Source organism: Ostrinia furnacalis, unplaced genomic scaffold (genome assembly GCF_004193835.3).
Source record: "Ostrinia furnacalis isolate ACB-3 unplaced genomic scaffold, ASM419383v2 OfSCF1475, whole genome shotgun sequence".
NCBI classification, from domain to species: domain Eukaryota; kingdom Metazoa; phylum Arthropoda; class Insecta; order Lepidoptera; family Crambidae; genus Ostrinia; species Ostrinia furnacalis.
In genome coordinates this window covers 148356-173417 of record NW_021131714.1, presented here as the reverse complement: position 1 = coordinate 173417, position 25062 = coordinate 148356, and the positions used below count along the sequence as shown (strand labels likewise).

At 37.8% G+C, this 25062-nt stretch overlaps 1 protein-coding gene across 2 annotated transcripts in view; it reads right to left on the bottom strand.

Moving 5' to 3' along the window:
- The window catches only part of Corin (corin serine peptidase), a 95149-nt gene extending 71311 nt beyond the window's left edge, over window positions 1-23838 (bottom strand). For both annotated transcript variants that reach the window (XM_028304675.1, XM_028304676.1), the window contains exon 1: window positions 23749-23838. In XM_028304675.1, coding sequence (XP_028160476.1) covers window positions 23749-23764 — 16 coding nt within the window. In that variant the 5' untranslated portion in view covers window positions 23765-23838. The remainder of the gene's footprint in view (window positions 1-23748) is intronic.
- Between the last annotated feature and the right edge of the window lie 1224 nt (window positions 23839-25062).

Sequence of the window (25062 nt, the reverse complement as noted above, 5' to 3'; positions counted from 1 at the left end):
ATATTTGCACGAATATACGATTTCACATAGCCCATATGAAATATTCATGAAATAAGTAATTTTCTCAAAATTCACTAAGTATACCTAAAAACATATTTTAATTGAATAAAATTCTATTTATAGCCTGACCAGGAACATAAAAACCCTCGCCATGTTGCGGAAAACTAATGGTACTAATTTCTTTTAATGGCAACAGTAACTGAAAACTTCATTGACATGTCACCATGCATGTCAGNGAATTGGACCGAGATAAAACGCGAAGCTATAATATTTTGGAATCAGAGGTGGAATTGTATAACGCAATCGTAATCATTTGACAGTTCATAACGTACGATAAAGTCAGTTAAACAAAGCGTTTGACATGTCAAATGATAACGATTGCTTTACACAATTCCACCTCAGAATTAATTTATTATTACAAAAGATAAACGTCATAGTAATGAATTTAATGCATAAAACAGTACAGCATGGTTTATTTTCACTAAACGGGTTTAATTTCAGACACATAGCAAAGCATACTCACGGATCAATTTCCTTGCGGGAAATATAGGATTGTTAAATATTGAATATTTAATATCCTAAATATATGGATCTAAATCTTGTTAAGTGTCAGATCTTTCAGTTAATCATTAACTATTCGGCCAGCTGCGAGCACCAAATCGACTAGATAGCACTAGAATCAGGTGCCCGGGACAGCACATCGTAAAACTAGATCTTAATTTCTTAATAGCTCGCGGTGAAGTTTTGATTCAATTGCTGAAACTTCGCCAAATGTTCTGGAGAGTTCTCGAAGGTGTTTTTGTTGCGTTGTCTGAGATATGTGTGTTCCCTTTTGTTTGTTGGCCAATATTGCGCGCCGCGATAAGCTTTTATCGCGCCAGTTTATCGACTTTTCGCGATAAGCCCGATACATTTGTCGCCTGATATCACTGATAAGATTTTATCACGGTGCGGATCCTAGTCAGTGTGATGTTACAGACGTGTACTCAGTACCTATGATGTGATACGACCGTAGATACAAACCGGGGAATTAAAAGCCAAAATATCGTACAGTGTAAGTCGCTTTAAAAAAGTTATGTATGATATGATTTTCCCGAGATGACGTTGACAAAGACTAATCGATCAGAAATGCAGCGACGGAACCGTAAAAAGCGAACGTTATGGAATATTGAATTACTGTGACAATAAAAACATTGGAGTTCTTCAGAATCATGGGATTTACGAACGATGATACATCAAGTTGAGTACCATAGCATCTCATGCAGTTGCTTAATTGTATAGCAAAAATTAGGCAGTTCTAGCGCCGCAAGTGGAACTAGATTGGCCACTCTCTCCGAAGGGACCCCGATCACATCCCCAAGCAGGCTTAGGATTGGAACGCAACGTTAAACGCAAACGTGGTGAAAAACTTGGCGGCGCACTGTAGCGGCGAAGAAAATCGGCAAGAATTGGATATTAACTAACAGGTAATTACAAAATAATACTTTTCTATATTCACATACAAACGCCATTTATGTACCTACATAATCAGCAGTGACTGTGATAAACAGCGCAGAAAATATATTTATCGATTGTGGTCTGTATTCTGAGATTGTGGTACAACCCTAGTGTAAAACGAAAATTATTTCTTTACACAAAATATTCATAAATTCTGGATTATGAGCATGAAATCTTTGCTTACAACTTAAATTAATGTTTAAAGAACATAATTATCACACTTAGTGCTTAAAATTCTAAGCGCATTCACAAAAATAAAGCTAAAGTTTGGAGGTGTCGATTTCAATAAATTTACCTGTGAAATGAATATTTTGCAGGATTATTCCTTCGGTGTACATCACAATCAAGGACGGAACAGGTCACCATTATATAAGAAAACAAATTTTCCAAAAATAAACAGGATTTTACGATATTTTTATAAAAAACTATAATTTAAAATTTTCTTTGTGCCTCTATGTGTCACTGCCTGTCAAATCTTTTGCAAAAATGGTTCTATTGACGTGACGATGATAGCATCACACATCTCTTTTTATCACACAGGGTTGCAGATAGTGACATCTCGCTCGCTCATTCTTTGTTGCTCTATTCCGAAGGAATATTAACTTTATGCTCTTACAGTACCTAGTGCAAGCGAAAACCGACACTAAGGTGACGAACCTTTTCATTCCGCGACTGTACATGGACAAGGACAAGTAACAACACTACTATCCTCAGAAACAGGCTCACGCCGCAGGTCGATTAAAATTCACCTTGCAGGCCTCTCCGTGCTTCATTACACCATTAACCCTTAGAATTCAGATGAACATCGGCCCGATACAGCGACCTTAAGGGTTCACTTGCTTTAATGATAGCCTGGATGTTTCCGCCAAATCAGCACTTAGGAAAAGTAGACGAGAAAGAGAAAATTAAATGTGCTTGCTTATACACAATGCAGCTTTCAACATGATGTATGCAAGCAAACCGAGATAATGATACGCTCTGTCTAAAAGTACCAAGATTTTTCTAGTAGACTAATAAAATTAAATGTAGAGATTATATGAGTTTCTTTTTGCGTTTTTTCTCCCACTTTTTATTAGCAATATAGCCCGTGGAATGCGCATGCCTTAAAAAGCGTCATAATGAGAATTCGGATATGAATTTGAACGATCATAGTTGAAGAATATTATTTTTCGAAACCAAACTGTGTAAAACAGGCTGTTCTGTTCAGGCTGGGCCCTTAGCATTTAGCAAAATTGATAGATGTTCGCTGTAGTTAGTTAAATTAGAAAGGTTAATTAAGTCTGATAAATGATGCTTGATTTTAAAATAAAATTTAATATAAAATCAGTTTGCTTTCAAAAAGGTATAGCATAAACATGGTTTGGATCATGGTGTTTGACGCTCAATGGCAATAGGGCACATAATAACCCAATCCCTTTACCATCGAGGGCTCAACCATAATTTTTTTGGATGTAGAGTCTTAAGATAAAAATATTTATGTGATACTACTATCATGTAAACATTAGACATTATTATACCAACACAATAATACCGTCGTAACTACAAATGACAGCAAAGTACATCAAGCAAAACCCTTGGACATCTATATTGTTGCAATAAGGACTGTATTGCAACAAAACTAGTCTTATTTGCTAGCTGTACCTGCGACAGTAAATTAGATCAGTCCGATAACTGCCGGCCCTTAGACGACACAATGGGGCACAGCACAATGGCACATACGTGTTACGACGCAAAACTAGGAGCTTACATACTCCTATGTCGTGTGGTACGGTCGGCAGATCAATTAGAATGTTTTCCGTAAGTTATTTGTAAGAAAATACAGTAGCAATAACCATAAAAATGTAAACCTTGTTTGAGTTTGTTGATCGTTAGTAATTAACATAGATTTTTACATAAAATAAATTGATTATTTATCAAAATGAGCCGGGACTGCAGCCTGTATCTGGGGTGCGTGGATTGTTTTGCGGACTATGCTCTAGAATCTAAAGCCTGTATCTAGAGTCTAGATAGAGTGATACTTCAATGGTGTTACAAGTAGAGTTATTTCCAGTAGGCTAATACTTTGAGTTCTTCTTCTTCTTCTTCCTCGGTCCCTCATGATGAGGATCCCGCCCATCGTCATCCTCACCGCGTCCGACCATCTCGTAGGTGCCCTGCCCCGAGCGCGTCTGCCTGCCATCTTTGAGTAAGGGTATTTTATTCTCTACTACAGGAGCGCCATCCAAACATATTTCATGTAGTTGCAGACCTTACACTCGCTTCAAAGTAAAACGAACGATCGCGTACAACCCTTCACGTCTTTCAACATGTCTTGCAACTATCTCTGTCTACCACCAAGTAAACTGAGTGAATCCCTCTCCAACTGAAGAGATAGAATGTGTTTTGCGAAGGTGGAATCCGATTGGGTAAACAAAAAGCGTATTTGTGAAAACTATCGAACAAAGACGCGACGCTAGAGGGCGCGCATTACAGAGATTTGTAGGCGCAAATGGAGTAAAACGGTAGATTTTACTTGCAAAAGAGGTTGTTGGTATTCAAACGTTAGAACACATAAATATAATGCGATAAAATAGTACTAAATCCTCTCCCTATGTCGTCTGAAAGGGGTCGCTTTATTTGCGATAATATACTGTCTGATTTGTGACGTTCAGTATCAGTCAAAGTTTTCATCATCATCTCAGCCATAGGACGTCCACTGCTGAACATAGGCCACCCCCAATGCTTTCCATGTTACCCGGTTGGTAGCGGCCTGCGTCCAGCGCTTTCCTGCTACCTTTGTGATATCGTCGGTCCACCTTGTGGGTGGACGTCCCACGCTGCATTTTTCGGTACGTGGCCTCCACTCCAGAACCTTGCTGCCCCATCAGCCGTCAGTTCTGCGTACTATGTGCCCTGCCCATTGTTACTTCAGCTTGCTAATCCGTCGGGCTATGTCAACGACTTTATCAAAACGGACGGGCGCGCGGGCGGCGGACGGGCTATGTATTAATACGTACAAATGAGCAAATATTATGCAGATTACAATCGCACCTGTGTCTCATTGCGGATTTTAATCAGCCTCTAGTGGAAAATTCAACAGCACATCTATCACAAAATGACGTATTTGCTCAAAATCTTTGAAGCTATTGTGGAATTTGTGGTTGTAGTAATGTGCTATTCCTAGCAATTATTTTAAAACTACACTCATTTCTCGCTCTGCAGTGAACTAAGGAGAACTCAGCCAGATAATTGCCGCATTCTATCAGTGTAATCGCTCCTCTCCGACAGAGGAAAATACATTTCCCTTCGAATAAACAACTTCGTTCAGTCACTTAAGTGTTTTTAAATCTCGCCCCATCAAGAACTTTCAGCGTTGAAATGGGGTGGCGGGAAATGCTAGAAGCGTTGTGTGTTAATATAATAGTTATAAAACTGTTACGAGATTGTAAAGACAGATTTACAAAAAGTTAAATTGTCGGAAATAATATCATGCATATTTTTTCGACGCCTAAATTGTATCTACGAATTGATAAAGTAACTAGGTAGTTTGAAACAAATATTTATTTATAACTAGCTGACCCGGCGAACTTTGTTCCGCCTTAATGGCAATAAATAAGCAGACTTTTTTTTAATTTCGAACGGGTTAAAAAGTATCCTATGTCCTTCTCCTGGCTCTAAACTACCTCCCTGACAATTTTCAGCTAAATCGGTTCAGCCGTTTTTGAGTTATAAGTGGTGTAACTAACACGACTTTCTTTTATACAGGATGTTTGGTAAATGGGTATTGTTTTTAAAATGGATGTTTTTAAATTTTCATACAAAATAAATTTTATAAAATCCGATTTGTATGAAAATTAATATAATTAAAATGAAGATATCAATTTTCTGACTTCACCATACCAGTTATATGACCATGTTAACATGGGCTAGTGTCGGCTCATATACCCATTTACCTAACACCCTGTATATGTATATAGATGTATGGTTATTCTGACAGTTTATAAGTAAGTCTGTTACTTCACGTTTGATATACACCGAATAAGCAGTGTGTAAACTACAAAAAGCAATACTATATTTTATATCTCTTTTTATTGATAAGGGCTTCCAATAAATCAGTAATCAGGTATCAGCTTAACCGATTATCAAAAGGAATTCCTAATACTAAACGGTTTTATCGTTCTGAGGTTTTATGAAATATTGCTCCAAGTGCTCTAGGTCCTGGCTTCGTAATTAAATAACCGTACTATTGAATTTTTAGCTGATTTACAAGCGACCCGCGGCGAAACTGACTTGTGGGATATTGTTCTGCATAGTTTCTGTAGTGCGGGCACGTGAAATATCGATAACTAAACTACAAACATTTATCAAAGGATTATTATAACGCAGAACCGAAAGATAGACCCACGAATGGGTTCTCGAGTGGAAATTACGTCTCGACAATAGTACTCGTAGATAAAAAGGTAACAACAATAATAAGATGGAGCAGCTCGATCAACGACCTTTGTAATATGATGATAGTTATTTTTATGAAATAAAACGGGAAATTGTGCTCTACGGCAGCAGAAAAGCATTAATTGATACTATATTATGATGATTATACTAAGTATCTTAAGCAGAATACTTAAAATGAGGAACATGTCTCAGTTAGCCTCCTGTATTAACTAAGCCGGAAAACACAAACCAGAGTAAATACAAATAAGTAGGTCATCTTCATAGAAATTCACCGAGCGCGGTTTGTATGTGAGCGCGCCAATATATATGCGTCGCGCACGCACACACTGACAAAATTCGGCGCAACCACGACTGTCTGACTAATCCTCGCTAAATTTTGTCAGTGTGTGCGACTGTGCGTGCGCGCCGCATACCTGTTAGCGCTCACATACAAACTGCGCCCGTGCGTTCCTATGAAGATGACCTACTCATTTGTATTTACTCTGCACAAACTGTCTGATAAAATGCAGTTAAACTGAAATTAGTGATGAATACTTTAAACAATCTTATTGTACTCTTGTATTATATGGTTAAAAACAAGGTTAAGAAGCTCAAACTACCGCAATGAAGATTACAAAGTAGCTATAATTTCCTTTGATTTGTCCAATCAATAACAAATAGCCGACATATAAAAGAAAATCTTCCCAAAACATACATAAAGCGGTACTCGGCTTAGCAACCACCTCACAAATAGGCGAGCGGCTCAATTAACGTCCAACGTACCGCGTACATGAGTCTTGGCGGCTGGTGTTTTTCCTCGATCACACGTTATTTTGTTGTTCCGTGGGAAATTTATTGGGCTAAATGTGTTTGAGATACATTGAGTAACTTCTTGACTTTATGTCAGTTTAACAGTAAAACTTTGCTAAAGTAAAATGTGTCAATTTTACCTGCTCTTAACAATACGTAGCAAACTTAAAAAAAATATTATGTTATTTTGAAAGAAAACAGTACGTGGCATTAAAATACACGACTGACCCATACAGTAATTTTCTTCGTTAATGTACTATGTTATAATACCTTTTCGTACGGCAGAATTTGGTAGACGGTACTTTTACATTATACTTCCAAGGTTAGAAATTTTCATTTAGAAACTTTCAAAAAGGTTAGTGGTTAGCGAAACTTATTAATTAATATTTTATCGTTTAGTATAGTTAGGTAATAGTGGTAAAACACCGGTTTACGAGTAGAGAACCTTTCACTGAGCTCTAATTGAAGAAATAAAAATTATTCTTTAAGCGCTAAGGCTGTGGTTTCCTACTTATGCCGTATAGGCCGCGTTACAATGCTTACTCGTTCGTTTCAGCCGAAAGACGTCCACTGCTGGACAAAGGCCTCCACCCAAAGATTTCCACAAAGACCGGTCCTGCGCCGCCCACATCCAGGCACCTCCCGTTCCCTTCACCAGATCGTCGTTTCACCCAGTGGGAGGCCTGTCCACACTACGTCTTCCGGCTCGTAGTCGCCACTCGAGAACTTTTCTGCCCCAGCGGCCATCAGCTCTGCGAGCTACGTACCCCGCCCGCTGCCACTGGATTTTATCGATTCTGCGGGCTATGTCAGTCACTTTAGTTCTCCTGCTGATCTCCTCATATCACAATGTTTACTATAAAAATGTATTGCTGTGGTCCTTCTGATGTTCACGTCGGCGTATGCACACTATGATGGACGTCGATAGGTTAAATGGGAAACCATAGCCTTAGACCTTAATACAAAATAGGATAGTCTCAATATTAAAAACGCCTCAAAATCATCAGATAGAGTGCCGCGAATAAATAACTAAAGTAATGTACATAATATTAGTTCTTTTAAATTGTGATCTGATCCTGTAAATACAAGCCTTTGTTAAGTGTATACCCCTACATGTTGTAGAGTTTCAATTATAATGAATCGTACACAGTTAGCACGGCGTTCCCGGAGGAAATGAGTGTTACAAAGCGGAGGCAGTGTTCCTCCCAGCTACACTGATTAGCATCAATTAAGCTGAGAAATACTTACGCGTGTAAGATTAATTATTTTTATGTAATGAGACATGTTAACTAGAATAACAATGCTTGTCTCGAAGCGCTGGTAGGACGAAAAAATAATGAAACAAGGGCACTTGATGATTTATAATAATAATTTGTAAAATAATGATTTGTAAAAACTAATTTAATTATTATTAACTACTATACTAGTTGACCTGGCGAACTTCTTACCGCCTATATTCATCAGAAATAATGGTGAAAGAATTTTTCAGAAGTTCCGTAGTCTATTCTATACAAATAAACAAACAATGAAATCCTCCTAAGAGCGCTTTCACATTTAGGCGACTTTAGCGCGACAAACGCGCGAAAGACGCGCTGCCAATAATTTCATACTACATATATTAGGGGAGAGTTCGGTATATTGTACCGCCGGGTAAATTGTACCACCCTCATATTTCGTAAAGTATTTATTGAATGTCTGTAATTGCAACACTCAGCGATACACAACTAAAATCAATTAATATCAGCCATGTGTTTTTTTCCGTGACAACAAACACGTGTGTTTTATTTTGAAAAGTATTTTTTCATTGTTTTCAAGTAACTTTTGACAATACATTTTGTTTAGTTTGTAATTTTGTTAAATTTAATCACAGGGTGTTTCTAATATATTATTTAGAAGCGTAAATTAGTGTGGATTACAATTATTTGAAACATTTTTCGGTATTTATAAGCTATATTTTTTACCGATTTTTTAAAAGCACTATCACCTAGTCGGCTAAATTGTGCCACATCAACTTGTATGGAACTTTACCAAAGGATTTTGAAATTTTTTTTAGTAAATAATATTTTGAAGTTATAATAGCGTAGTTATGTTTGACTAACAATAAATGAAAGCAAAATACTGGCAAAGTAGATTAGGTAAAAGTGTGCGTTACGATAATTGGAATTACAAAACTTGTGCTCAAAATCGTGATAACGTGTAAAACAATATCGATTGTCTATGTTATTAACTACTGTTCCTTTTCGTTTCCTAATTTGTTAAGAATGTATCGTATAATATTTTGCCATAGTTTTTTAATAGGCTTGAAATTTCTTGAAATCCAATTTAGTAACCCTGTGGTACAAATTATCGAACCGGTTGGCTAAATTGGACCGAAGCTCTGAACTCGTACTTTGTCGATTTGTGCTAAATTTACAACAATCATGTTAATTAATACTTATGAAATAGTAAGTTGAATAATGTATCTTTTATTATATACCATGGACATTAGCAAAAACAAAAGAAAACTATGTGTAAAATGGGACTGAAAAAAACTGGTCCAAATTAGCGGACTCTCCCTTATGACAGCGGATGCCTGCCTTCACATTACAAAAACGCCGCTGCCGCGTTGCTGTCACGCTTCTCACGCCCTAATGTGAAAGCGGCCTTATAATATTAGTGTATAGTCTGGTCCAATGACTCCAAGCTACTCATCCTTATCGCTCGCGCGTAATTATGTTGCTATTGCGCTCGCACACTCACTGTGGGTGCCAGTCGCACAGTCGCGACAGTAATATAATTACGCGCGGGTGATAAGGATGGGTAGCTAGGGGTCATTGGACAAAATTTTACGTGCTCACGGACCGGGCTTTAGATACGTTACTTAGGACTCTACACTTCAAAGGCTGAGTGGCACCATCTAACTTTGACCGTAACTTTAACGATAACCGGTGTTTTTTGTAGTGAATTTGACAAATTTTTGACGTTTGTCAAAGTTAAAGCAAGATGGTGCAACCCAGCCTAAATCTCGTAGTAAGTGACGCTAACAAGTCGGGCAGTCCGCTGCGGTCAGCGGTCGGCTCTCTAATGGTGCAGTTAGATGGCAACTTTTAACTACATTGTTAAGCTCCTAAATATCTTTGAGAAATAACTCAAGTAGTAGACCATCTACGGATAAATCGTCTACTAAACGTCTGAACTTTCGCTCGTTATTTTGTTGTAGATGTTACATCTTGAAACAGCCTTTTGGCGTTTGAATTTTATTAACGTAAAAACCAAAATCGTTTACCTAAAGATAAAATGCAATGCATACTATATAGGGCTTTGTGGCACCCTTGTGGTGGGACCTGGACGTCATATCCCACGCTTAAAACGGATTATAAAGGCTGACACCGTGATGTTTACCGATAATTTCCAGTCCACAAGCCCATCAACAGTTTCATTTATCATTTTAAAGAGAATTTTGGAGTGACAATCACTTTTTAATTTATTTATTTAAGGTTTAATACCATATAATTGGTAGGTACACGAAACGAACTTAATGCCATAAAGGCATTCTATGCCAGTTTACCTTCGGGCTACGCAGAAATAAATCGTTATTTTTTTACTTTTGTTAGATTTTCATCTTCAAAAAACCACAAAGTTTTCTGTAAATAAACGCAGTAGGGTAGGTCGAGGAGTAATACAAGAATTAATTGAATGTTCCTGCCCTGTTGTTGTCAGATAACAGACGCCAATCACAATTAGCGCGAATAACGCGCTGCGACACCAACACGACACTCATTCAAGACAATGCCGGTATATGTATAGTTGTTATGTTTATAATTAGAATTTGGTACCAAATTATTGTTTGAGTACAATAGACATGTCAGAATGTATTAGTGATTTACTATTGCGAACAGACACTTAGGATTAGATTTGAAGGCATAGTTTACTACTTTATTTTATCCACAACGAGGAAGCTCTTGGCCTGCATTCTCACCTGATGGAAAGTGAAAGGAAAGATGATCAGGCTAACTTACTACATTTTTTTTTATAAATATCCTAGACCTAAACTAATTTATCTTTACCTTTGCGATATACGAGGAAAGACACGCAATGGATCAACGATTTGCTCATCGAACATGATGGAACATGATACCATGCAGGTGAATCATCATCATCATCAACAGCCCATTACAGTCCACTGCTGGACTATGAGCCTCCTCCACTATATAATAGTGGAAGGTTTTACCATAATCTTCACGCTTGGCAGGCGGGTTGGAGATCGCAGTTTAAAAGATTGATGTTTTTCAGAGCGCGCTGCTGCCCGTTCTCTGTTTGATGTGTAGTCCCTAAGTCGCCTCTTACGACACCCGCGGGAAGAGTAGGGGTTGGCGACAAATGTATTCAACTCTGACGTCACCACACAGCTTGTAGGTGAATTTCCGAAAGATAAGAAAATCGTAACCACATTAAAATTACTTCAGTGTAGAGTTTCCAAGTACGCCATATAAGTGAGCACTTGCAATTAAAGGAACATAACAATTATTTTCCAGTTTGCCATCATCATCCAAAAGTACACCAGATGTCGCTTAAGTTGCCAACTAACTTAATATTTCTATCGCTAACGAGTGTGTGAGTGTGCTAAGAAGTGGGGGAAGGGGGGCATTAGTCAGTTCTAATTGCTGTTGTTGGCTCCAACTCAAACATTTGACAACGCCTTGCGGTTTGATGAAGTAGTGAAACTTGTTCGCCGCTAAGTTTGGTGTAAGCGCCGTTTTGATACCACTAACAGGACACTTGGCGCGAAAGAACCTCGGCAGGCGTGTAAATTGATTAATACACGACAACAAACGTAAAGAACTGGTGGATAAATATAGATATATTTTGATTTCGCCTGAAACCTGAGCCAAATGTTGTATTGAAAATAAAGGTTACCTACCTTTTACACTCAGCTGGCTTAATAACTAATATCAATTGATCAATGAGGAGCAACAAGGTACAAAGATAAAATTCTATATGCAACAAATATCTTAAGTAGGTATGATGTGCTATCCACTGTAAATTTTAAGGTAAGGATGTTTACTTATTTTTACGGTCACCGATCCAATCGTGATCGCGACATAGGTTTCTTCGCTTCGATAAATCTCAACTAGCTGATATTTGTACAAATATTTGTTGAAGGCGATTGACCCCAGTTATTCCCGACACTCAGATATTCATTGTTTACAATAAAACCTTTCCATTATCGATTCAATACACAACACTATCGACTAACTATTCAATATTCCACATGACTACAATGGAGTTAAAAATCTGCACAATAACTAAAAATCTTGTAGCTGCCGGAATTTTGTCTGTCACAGAAAAACTTTATCGCGCGCGTCCCTGATTCAAAAACCGGGATAAAAACTCTCCTATATCCTCTCCCGGGACTCAAATTATCTCTGTGCCAAATTTCATCAAAATGGGTTCAGTGGTTTAGGCGTGAAAGCGAGACAGACAGACAGAGTTACTTTCGCATTTATAATATTAATAAGTATAGATTCCGAGGTAACTGACTGACTGACATAGTGATCTATCAACGCACGTCGCACAGCCCAAACCACTGGACGGATCGGCCTGAAATTTGGCATGCAGGTAGATGTTATGACGTAGGCATCCGCTGAGAAAGGATTTTACGAAACTCCACCCAAGGGGGTACGAAGTCGCGGGCGGCCGCTAGTTCTCTATATTTTAGTAAGAGTAGGTAAAATAGGCAGATTTTTGCACGATGTTACCAAGTCACGTAGATCAAATGAGTTTACTAAGCAAAGGTTATTTACTAAAGTCGGACGTGAGAGAAATAGGAAGATTTTTTGGATATCTAGTAAGTTACTCAATCTGTGGGAAAAATAAATGTCCGTGTGTCTTTTCTATTGTTACAAGTTTGTTAACTGGGAGTGGGACAGAGAAAAACCATTTTCATTGGTTTTTAAGCTTTCTGCCACCACTAGTTTATAAGTTAAAGATAAGAAAAAAATAATTATTTACTGTCCCAACTATGAAAAAAATAGACGATTCCTTTTTTTTTAATTGATCGTTTAAATACTTTCCGTATAGATACGCAACTATCCCTTCAGTATAGATACGCAACCTTACGGCATACATACTTCATCTTCTTGTCTCAAAGACTTCAATAGATTGTTTCTTGAATACAGTAGTTGTTCCTAAGGCCCAGAACAGACGGTGACACGAAACTGCAACGAAACTGCAACTGCTAGTTACTTTTGAGTTGCATCTAAGTTTCTGCCATAGCGTCCGTTGAGAGACCACACATGACGCGACCAGTTTGAAACTTTCAGTTTCATTACTCAGAATCATCAGAAAGTTGCAGTTGCGTTTCACCGTCTGTTCTGGGCCAAGTGTTCCTACTTTTAATTTCATACCTGAGTGTCATTTCACGTCCCTAAATCTACAAACTCAATACTCTCCACAAAAAATATGCGAAACATTTTATTTTAACGTAAATGTAGCATCAATAGAAGAAAAGTGGACAGACATTTTGTGGGCAGCACGCACGGTCTGAAGTTTGTGTGACCTCAACCATGAGCTGGGGTCGGGTCAAATAAAAAATGAGCTTTTCAAAGCGGGACGGGCCAGATGCTTAGATGGCCGCCTCTTATCTGAATATTGATGTAAAATCAAACGGCAAGGATAACTCTTTCGAGCGAAACGATTGAAATCTTTGGTCGAGATTAGGTATGTAAAGTGCTTTTTAAATGTCTTGTTTACAAAGATAAATCATTTGGTAATGTTGAATATACAGACATTTTTAAGGTGGCTGAATATACCTTTTAAACGAATACCTTGAAGAAGAAACGAGAATAGGTACCTAAGTGTGTTTCACTCATAATATAGACAACTAGCGGCCGCCCGCGACTTCGTACGCGTGAATCCCATTTTTCCCGCTAATTCCCGTTCCCGTGGGAATTTCGGGAATTCCTTTCTTAGTGCACCTCTACGGTACCTAAGCTACGTCCCTTCCAAATTTCAAGTGCCTACGTTTAGCCGTTTAGGCTGTGCGTTGATCTGTCAGTCAGTCAGTCAGTTTCTCCTTTTATATATTTAGATATTGTTATTCATTTAAAATAATCTTGAAGAAGTTCAAATTAAAAATAGCAAAGCACCGTTAACTTTCTCTTAATAAATTGACGTATGCACTTACATAATAATAAAATATTCAAGATAAACAAAAGCTTAAAACTCACATAAAAATGAGAGAGAGAGAAACAAGATGGTACGCGTAGGTACGCGACAAATGAGAGCCGGCTGCTTTTCATATTAAAACAATTGTGTGCACATACTCACGTTTTAAGCAGATAGGTACTCGCAATATGAAAGGGGATGTTCAAGAAACCTTCCAAATTACAACAATAACGAATTCCGTGGAGCGTTTAGGGGATTATGGGACTGAGTACGACACAGTTGCCAACGGGCTTAGTTTGAGCTATTTACGGCCACCACACGTTGGGTTTTCTAGGGATAAATATACGCATGAAGAAGGCTAGATAGACGATTGGCGTAATGAAAAGTTGTCTACGATAAATCATATATTGTATGATGAAATAGTACCTAAGCAAATATTATAACTGAAACTTTTATGGATAGGTATAATCCAGATTAGAACAGATCCAAATTAATCGTAGGTACAGACTCCCCAATAGTTGGGATCGATTCTAATTTGTATAAAGAATCGGCTGATACCAAATCGATGTAAAATTTATTTATTTATTTATTGACAAAAATCTACCAACAACACATCTTTACACATATGCGCACTTTCATACATGTTCATACTGATTAACAGTCCGACCCAATTATCGGTCGCCAAAAAGTCTGTGGTCTGCGGCTTAAAACAAAAATACAGTCCTACAAAGTAGTATTTTTATATATTTATTATAAAATATAAACTTTAGAACCGACAACGCAAAAGCTCTAAGTTGGACATCAGCAAGAAAGCTTGATAACAATAATGAATTCAGCTAAGCTTAGTGAGATTATAAAACTGAACAGGTTTCAGTTGCCTACAGACTTCTATAGGAGAAGGGTTACCAGCCGTCCAGAGCTATCAAAATGTTCATACCATCCTAAAAAAAATTGAAAGGACATTTCTAATTGAAATAAAGATAAATATTTAAATTATAAACGTACTAATTACAGGATTAATTTCCTAAATTAAGTATTTTTAACGCAATAAACACATGTTTATGATATAGACATAGTGCAGTTACACTGTTACAGTAACTTGTAAGTAATTTAATTTAGGCAATACTGCCTCGTTTTTAGCATAAATATGTTCATTAAAACGACAGAATAATGTTCTTTATCCACGAGGAGGAAACTGTTGACCCGCATTTAATTTCACCTGATGGAACGTTAAAGATCAGGCTGAAGGTGAATGGGTACTTAACCACACAAGCCAGGATTCTATAAGTTGAGTGCAATTTGTTTCGATCGAATCGGTCTCGAAACTCAAACACTCGAAACTGTCCGTAATCCCCGAAGTCCGTGGACACCCTACTCACGTCGCAACTTGTTCAGAGTGGAACTTGGCAAACTTTCGTACTTAAGAGAATATTAAAATTCGTTCGTTTGACGACGCGTTATTTTATTAAAACTTGTTTACCACTTGTTTCGGATTAGCGGTGTGTCTAAGAACGTTGAACACCCCGGTTTGTTCGCTAAACGCCGAAACAAACTGTGGGAACAAACAGTGGGATGTTGCGAAGTATTTTATTATGTTGACTGTTTCTTTACAGACCAAAGTTACACAGAACTTCGCAATGTTTTCGCTGCCTCATTATTCTGATGTGGTTACAAGCTAAATTTTAAATAAATGGTTACAAGCTATTGTTTTTATGAACGTGTAGATGTTATGTTGGTATTCATTGAGAAAATTGTTTATATTCGTTTTTCTATTAAGATCTAATTTAATGCTGACTCGCACGACCTGGCGTGTCTCGAACAGATGGTAACTTTCATTTTCCGTTTCAAATACGAATTTGTAATATGAATGCCCACAAATTATACGATAAGTATTTTTACATGCGAATTTAAATCTTATGCTCAAAAATACGTCTCTTGTCTAATCTGATTTATTAACGCCGTTCATCTCCTTTGTTCAGCTCTGATTGGAGAATTGTGAAACAAAATAAAAAGTCCAAGTCAATATTTAACAATTCAATATCGATCCCTTTCTTCTCTTCTCAATCAAATTAAAAGTTTGTTCCATTTAAACACAAACCCGTACAAATCTTTATTGCGGGCCTTTTATCTTTTCTACTTTGTCCGTAATTGACACAAACTTCAAATGTGTGCCTATCGGAAGTTGTCTGTTTAACCACTTGCTTATTAGCAACTTATCTGTTAGATAAACTGCAACTTTCGGTTCTATAAGATATATCTAGCAAATAAAGTCACCAGTAACCAGCAATCCTTATTTTTTCCGATCATTATAAATCGCAGAACTATCTGAAACTTATTCAAGAACCGGCAAAGATGGCAAGACTCTTTGGAATTCAAAGCAGGTTTGTAGACTCAAGCTACCTCATTAGGTATACTGCAAAATATTACTTAGAATCCTAGTTTTGCAGGGTTGCCAACTTTGCCAAGTTTTAATGAGAATACGGATTGATTTAATATTCATTTCAGTATGTCAAGTTTCGTTCTGATACTTGCTTTTCCAATATTTACTGGAGTAAATCAAACTTTAAGACTTTATCTACATGCTTTTGCATGCTTGTATTTTGCTACACGTTTGCTGATTGCATTCTGCTTGCAAAGAAAATCTACTTAGTAAATGTAGCAAATACTTAAAGATGTTACTGCTACGTTGGAAAATGATTTAGTTATGGTAATTTAGAAAAACGCGTACTTCGAATATTTTTTGACAGTAAGGACCCGAGTTTTACCTACCAGTAAATGAGAAGAAACAGACGATCGCACATCAAGTGAAACACTATGGCATCTTATCATTGCAATAAAGTCAACTTTGCCACAAACAATATTGTCTAATGCTGTAGGTAGACTCTACGTGCGTGCTGGCAGCCCTAGTCTCCGAAAGGGATGACAGCATCTATGCGACTCTTTGCATCAAAATTCTTTATTCTGACGTGCTGTTAGTGAGTTGGCAGCTCTTCTCCCAAGCGGATTATAAAATGTAAGCCATTGCAGACGACGGCACATTAAGCCTACTGTGGCATCTTCATCATCATCATCATCATTTCAGCCACAGGACGTCCACTGCTGAACATAGGCCTCCCCCAATGACTTCCACATCGCACTACTGTGGCATCTTATTTCATGGTAATAGGTGCGACTTTTCAACAAAAAAGTTTAGTCTGACGTAATGTTAGTGTGTTGGCAGGGCAGCCCTAGCCCCGAGTGGATGACAAAATGTAAGCCAGTGCAGACGACGGCACATCAAGCCTGCTGTGGCATCTTATTTCGTTGTAATAGGTGCGACTTTTGAAGAAAAATGTTTAGTCTGACGTGCTATTAGTGTGTTGGCAGCCCTAGCCACCAAGTGGATGATAAAATGTAAGCCAGTGCAGACGAACGGCACATCAAGCCTACTGTGTGTGTGGCATCTTGTTTCATGGTAATAGGTGCGACTTTTCAACAAAAATGTTTAACCCGGTGTGCTGTGTGTGTTGGCAGCCCTAGCCCCGAGTGGATGATAAAATATAAGCCAGTTATCGCGCCCTCGCAACTGTGCCGGCGCCTTTGGCGGTATTTTGGTATTTTTCTTGTAATTATGTGATATCTCTACTAGTTGCCAGAATTCATTATTATTTTGCTTTGCTATAGATAATATATTTTGCGTATTTACATAATTAGGGTGAGATAAATTCATACATAAATATAACATAGTAAATAAATCTTTGTAAAGGCTAAGTAACTTGTTTACTCAACTATGTAATAAAAAAATGGCTCTAAAAATGGCTGTATAAAAAACTCTAAGTACTGCACTATGCACTAGTAGGTTTTAACATTGGCGTAATATCTACCAACCTACATAATTAAAAATAAATCCCTGTCTCTAGGAAAATTAAAGCCTTGTATTAAACCCGTTGGGTTCTTTTGAGCGTTTTTATTAAATTAGACAGCCACAGAGCCTATTTATCCTCATTAAGTTTCGATTTTCCTCTAACTTTGGAGCTACGAAACCAGTGGAGAGCAATACATTTACTACGTGACGACATTTACTTATGTGGATAAAATTATCAAATATTAACTTATCTTCTAACGCCCCTAAAATAAAATGGAAACTAGAGAACGTAAACTCGCGTAATTTTAAGCATAAACTTCCATACCTGTAATAACATTTGGCCCCGGCAGGACGAGACGTAGACATCTATAGGATGGGGGGTCTAATAAAATTGTATTTTCTACAAAATAAAATTATTATTGGCTAGACGTTACAGGCATATTCCGCGAATTAAAGGATTTCTATTCAATTCCACAGCATGTTTCGTGGCCGCACCCTCCACTCAACATCAAAACAGCGCCTCTTAAGTTATTCATCAGGAAATGAAATTTCTCGTAAAAGAAACAAATCCGTTTGATCTTATTGTGATGGCGACAGACCTTGGGATCGAATTAGATTTTTTGTTTTGTTTTCCAATTTGGTTAACACGGGTTTATTGTTCTTCAGAAAATACATTTTATAAATGAAATTAAGTAGCTACAATACATCTTTGAATGAAATAATTTCTTTAATATTAAATAACTAGTGAAGTTACAACAAAGGTTGAATATTCCTATGAGTAGAAGCTACAAATTTTTCAATCTATTTAGGTATTAACGACGTCAATACTGGATGCAAACTCAAGCATAGGTTCACTCATCATTACATAATATGAAATTGTGATGATAATTTGGCTTGAATAGATTTTACATACATATTCTTATGTACGAGTGTGCCTCGAGCCTCGACTTATTTCATGCACATAACGAATTTTTTAGAACATTTCATCAAGTCATTAAAAAATTCACGTATATCTATTGCACACAAATCACTTAGAAGAACAACTAAGGCCCAGAACAGACGGTGAAACGCAACTGCAACGAAACTGCAACTGCTAGTTACTTTTGAGTTGCATCCAAGTTTCTGCCATAGCGTCCGTTGAGAGACCACACATGACGCGACCAGTTTGAAACTTTCAGTTACAGTTTCATTCATAAGAATCATCAGAAAGTTGCAGTTTCGTTGCAGTTGCGTTTCACCGTCTGTTCTGGGCCTTAGTCTCAAATTCGTTCGAGCTTTTACTAAACCTATTTTAATCCAAGCTCCGTTATCAGGAATGGAACTTAAACAAAATAAACGATTGAACTGAAGCCTTCTGATAAGGCCTTGATAAGAGGTTCTCGTTAACCGGCTTGATAAACAGCTGCTTCATTAGTAGCAGTTTAAGTAAATTATATTCAAACAAACTTGGATAAACGCTTAGCATATTAATGGCAGGTTTCCAGGAATATTTCGCGAAAATAAACCTTTTTAAAACGGATCGCTGGTATGTTTTAGATTTGATGGGTTCCGTGAAACAATTCTTCATCATCGCGTTATTAGTTTGTCGAATTCTAATATATTATGTTACAAGAAATATATTAACACAAATTGACTGATTGGATTTCGAGTTTAGGTTTTTAGGTAAAAAATGTTTTAAATTCTAGTATCTGAAACACGCCTTCTGTTCTGTCTGTTCAATACCGAATTCAATCAAGACAATGACGTTTAAAACATCTTTTAAATTGAATGAAGATTAAACATTTAATAGCTAGAATTAAATCTTATTCACAATCTGAATCTAAAGTTTCAGCATCCAGATTACAAAGATTTTCAGCACGTAATGAACTCAAGGTTTGCTAATTTGTAAATTATGTGTTCCTAACGAAGTATGTTAACAAGAATTACAAGATTTAGAAAGAAAGAAGAAAGAAAATACATTTATTTGGCACACTAGAACAACAAATTACAGAATATTAATACGATAAAAAAAATAATTTAAAAAATATGCCAAATAGGCTTCCACTCAGCATAATGCCGCAGTGCGTAGCACCACGACGCTGGTTTTCAGTGGTCGCCTGATTGTAGTGGTGGAGAGGCGCAGGTAAACATTAAAAAAACAATACGCAACTGAGCAACGGTGACACATACACATTTTGGCATAAGTTTAATTTAATTATTATATCGTATGTCTACTACATTGTACGATATTAAAATTGTTTGGCAACTTGATAGGCTCTTAGATCAAGCGCTTAACTCAGTCAGAACTTGAGGTATGGAAGCGGTACGGGAAGGGTGACATTGACATAAAATATTATGACTATTTTTATGCATAACAAAGCAGATACTACAAGGTTCGAGACTATATTGATGACAAGGATGCGTGGTCAGTTCAGTCTGCACATATTTGATGTACTTAAATTTGACTATTCTTACCGTTAGATAATTCCTGGCAATAAGTGGTGACTGAGTTTGTTCCGGCGTTTCTTCTCAGCACTTGCCATATGTTTGTCTCGAAGCGCTGGTAGGGCCCAAAACATAAGGAGACATGTAAAGTGCCCCATAAGGGCTACCTTTTCTTTTCTTTTTTATTATTTTCTATTGACGTTCATGTCAAGTGCCACTTGTGGTCTAAACTGAATAAATATTTTTGATTTTTTGTTTTTTTTTTAGATATTCGACCGCAATCGCACCTGGTGTTAAATGAGATGCAGTCTAGGATGGTAACATATCTTCCCTGTGTGCTTATAGTGCCTTATAAGCACGGATTATATGTGTATCTGGAAAAGATATCAGCAGGTAGCGAATTCCAGTCCCTATTGATTTGATTGAAAAGCGCTAGATCTATAGTCAAAATTTCTTGATACTTATAATCATAGATAACTTTGCATTTTTTTTTAAGGGACGCGCGCTGGTAGCTTGAAGAGCTTTTCCAGCTTCACCGGGCAGAGTGGCGAGTACAGAAGGTACTCTAGCCGTTTGGCGATCGTCGGTGCGCGTGCCGACGAGGCCGAGTGTGGGCTCAAGAAGCGAAGCCCAGGCTCGTCCGCGTCGGTCGCAGACCGACGTTCACGATCGGGCCGTATCGAACGCATAAGGCGCCCGATCAGTGGCGAACCCAACTAGAGGGCTGCCCACCGCGGTGTTGGACCAAAGTCCAGCCTACGGCGGGCTCACTCTAGTGGGCCCGATCGAGGGGACTACGGACGCGGCCTGAGGGCGCCACGGTAGGCTCGGACCTCGGCTCAGGCCGTGTCCGGGGGACGGATAGGGGAGAGCCGGCCCGGTACATGTCTGTACCGTCCGAAATGGAAAGCAGGGCCTCGTACTCGCCGGCAAGTACGGTGTAACGAGCTACTGTGTTGTGGAGTAGTTGGCGTGCTTAAGGCAGTGTCTGTGTTCAGAAATTCGGTAATAGGATCGTCCGGGTCGTCTAGAACATGCCTAATTGCCTAGGTCGCCGGTATTGGGCAGCGACATCTTTCTGGGGTGTATACGTGGCGGCGCTAACGATAAGAGGGTTCTTGTGGTTGATCGCTTTATCAAAGTAGCGGCGAGAGGCTTCTTTCATAAAGTGATCAAACGATGGGAAGATAACTTTGCATTCAGCCTGCCAGCCTTATAAACTTCAAAGCAAAATAATTACAAATCACGATAGTTACAAGGTTTAGTTGGAAAAATAAACAACATTTTAATTCTTACAAGCTAGACTCGAAGTTTGTATTGGAATACAAACTAAGTTTAATCTTCATCTGATTACAAATATTATTTCAATCTGCGAGGACGACGCAGATAGGGTTGCCAGGTCCAAAAACAAAAGTCGGACTCGGTACTTATTTGGCCGGACATTAAGCCTAAATGAGGGACATACCTTTTTTGATAGCTACTTATACCTATTGTTCTAAAAACCGAAAAAGATTTCCTAATTAAAAAAACGTGTCATGGTTTTACTTTTTTTATGGGAAAGGAGGAAAAAGAGTAGACGGATCACCTGATCGTAAATGATTACCGCCGCCCATAGACAGACACCCTCACTCACTTGTGCGCTCGATTTTAGACTACCGCGGCAGCCACTTATAAAGCAAACAAAAGACGGACAGTCCGTATGAGAAAATATTTGGCTGGATACGTCTGAGAAAAATCCAAACGTGTCCGGATAAAGTCGGACACCTGGCAGTCCTAGGCAGATAGAAATCCTTTTGACTCGGCGGCGGCAGATAAACGAGTTTCAATGCTTTATTATTATTATTCTCGCATTAAGTGCCTTGAAATGGAAATGTTGTTTTAGAATTGAAAGGCCTTATTCATGGAATGTAATTGATTATTTGTATTGTGAGTTAAGTTTCTTTTCTTAACTAAAGTTTAGAGAGGAGCCGTAGGATGCTGAATAGTCGTGGACTCGTGGATAGTCAACGAAAGCTTCTCCTAATTATTTTAAAAGCAGTATATGTATCTAGATATTATTTATTATCTTGGAAAGTTAAAATAAGAGACAATGTCATTAGAGGCGGACGATGAAGGCATAAATAATTCAGGAATAATAGAAGAAACAGGCATTTTTATTGTTAAAAAAGTGGATATCCACATAATTGTTGTACCCATAAATAAAACACTGTAGGTAAGTTACTAAAGTTGTTCAACTCATAAAGTTGTGACTTTGCAAACTTATATCTGTTATTATTAAGGTATTTACAAGTCTTGACCGTCCATAAAAAACATGATCGTAATTCTAATCAAATCCTACTGAAATCGAGCAAATGTATTTGATAATAACACTCCTTAGCAACTAAAGAAAGAAACACACAATGCAAATGCCTTCAAATCCCGCCCGTAGATTGGTTTCATTCATTTACAATGTCTGCTTACATTTACTTAGATATTAAGGACTTGATTAAATTTGTATTGATTTTCGACCTTTGTCGTCCGTTGCGAGGAATCAGGCAAAAAGATTTCCACGACGTGTTTGATCTCGATGAGGAAAAGGAATGGACTTAACCGAACGAACGAATCATCTTAAGGTTTCGGTTAAATAATTGCGCTTGCTTGGTTATACGGGATTTATTATTATGAAATAGGCTATGTAATATGGTGAATTGCGAGGTCACGACTATCAAATAGTGTCCTAAAGAAATAAAACAGTAGCATTCACCCATATGCATTATGGAGTGAGAAGGTAACTACAACTGCTTCCAAAAAAAAGTAGGTAATAAGAGTGCTGAATATTATTCTAAACTGAATAAAGGACGTCACATTTCATTGCGATATTGAAATCTAACACGAACATTACTTTAGTATAGGAGGCTAATATGCTACCCTACCTAGCAGTGCTCTCGTGCGCACCATTTACCCACCTATCTATGTAACTTCCATGAAAAACTCTACTTTTGACAATTCACCTACCTATTCATGGGAGCACTGTGATACCTAAAACATTCTAATCTACACTGGTCATCACAAAAATCAGCCCACATACGTTTTACAAGAAAACTCGTTTCTACTGACCAACAATATTGGTGTTATTTGATAGCCCAATAAATATCCTTAAAGAAAAACACATTTAATTTCTTAATAAACGATTAATACAATAAATGTGACTTGAAAAAAGACTTCACTTTGGGCTTTATTACCTCTGGGATCAATTAGACCAATTTTTATGGTTATAAAACCAAATAATGAACTCACGTAGAGGACACGTGAGTTCATTATTTGGATGAATAACAGATGGATAGCGATTAATCCCAACCACAGTCCCAACTTAACAGTTTTATAGCCATAAAAATTGGTTCAAGCGTAACTACCTATTTTTTGAAGAAGTTACTCTGGCTGGATTCTTCTACAGACACGTTTTTGGGGTGAAAACCTTTTCTTTAATGAAATGAAGTTTAGAACTAGGCTTTTAAATGGTGCCAATATTGGTGGGAAGTGGGGATGCATACGTTTGAAAGTGCTTGTCGCGGAAGGGTCGATTTTTGTGATGACCAGTGTATATTATAATATGGTGCAAGCACCTAAACATCACTCACCTTTGAAAGAGGCCATGTTGGTGTGCTGCGCCGCGCGCTATGCTCATTTATCGGGAAGTGTGTTCACGTGCGGACCGCCCGGTGTTGCTGTGTACCTGCAAATGACGTTATGGTTAACAAGGCGAGATTGTTGGAGTTAACATAAAATGGATTTTAGTGAAACATTTTCTACTTTTACTATGCACCTAACCATAAGTTTCATAATAATAATTTTAGCTATCGAATAATCGAAAAGATTAAAGTTTTACGATTCTAATAGTTTTTTTCGAAATTAATATAATCGGATAACATTTTCGCCTTCAGGAACCATACAGCTTACCTAAATCCCCTTATTAAACCTTCAAGCTCCGCGAATCTAGACACAATAGATAATCAATTGTTATGGCATTAATTAATGCCGTCTGGGACTCAAGCGGTTAATAAAAAGTTACACCTAGGATGAACACTGTTATTTAAAAGGACATTTCCATACTATATGACAACTTAACCCTACAGTGGTCGCGCGGATTACACCCGTAATCCACTCGTGCAAATTGTCGAATATTTTGAAATCGGTCAACGCGATCGTTTTGATACTTCGTGTACTTTAAGTTGCATAGTCGAAGTTCACACTTAATGACGTGTGAGCGCCAGGTCGCTTGTGGATGTGTCGCAAGAGCCCCGTAAATTCCGATGGTCTACCCGTGTAATCCGCGCGACCAATTACGTAAGTAGGGGAGAGTTCGATATATTGTACCGCCGGGTAAATTGTACCACCCTCATATTTCGTAAAGTATTTATTGAATGTCTGTAATTGCAACACTCAGCGATACACAACTAAAATCAATTAATNCATCGTCACATGCCGAATAATAGAACTGTTTTACAGATACAATTTTGCGGAAATCGTACGATTTGTATTGACGTAAACTCAGGGATTTCTTCAGCCTTTGATACTCCTTAGAACTTGCGAAAACCGTTAAACCGACTATTTCTGTATGCATAAAAGTTTATTGCGCCGGCGCGGTTGCATATTGACATGTTCGAACTGGGTCTAGCATTGTGAATGAATTGGTTGAATGACCGCCTCTGGCAGATCCAACCTCTTGACAAATGCTCAGGGGCATAGACTGTGGAGGTTAGGTAACTATATCAACTGGGTACGAGTAGGTAGATAAGTAAGTACACATCCATTTTCAGAGCCATTAAAGTATTCAAAGATTCTAAGCTTAAATTCCTTGGCATAATGTACCTAGTAAGAATAGATATGATGATGACTAGCTCTTCTTTGCAATTTGTTTATTTAAATGATTTTATCACCGTGACACATCATTA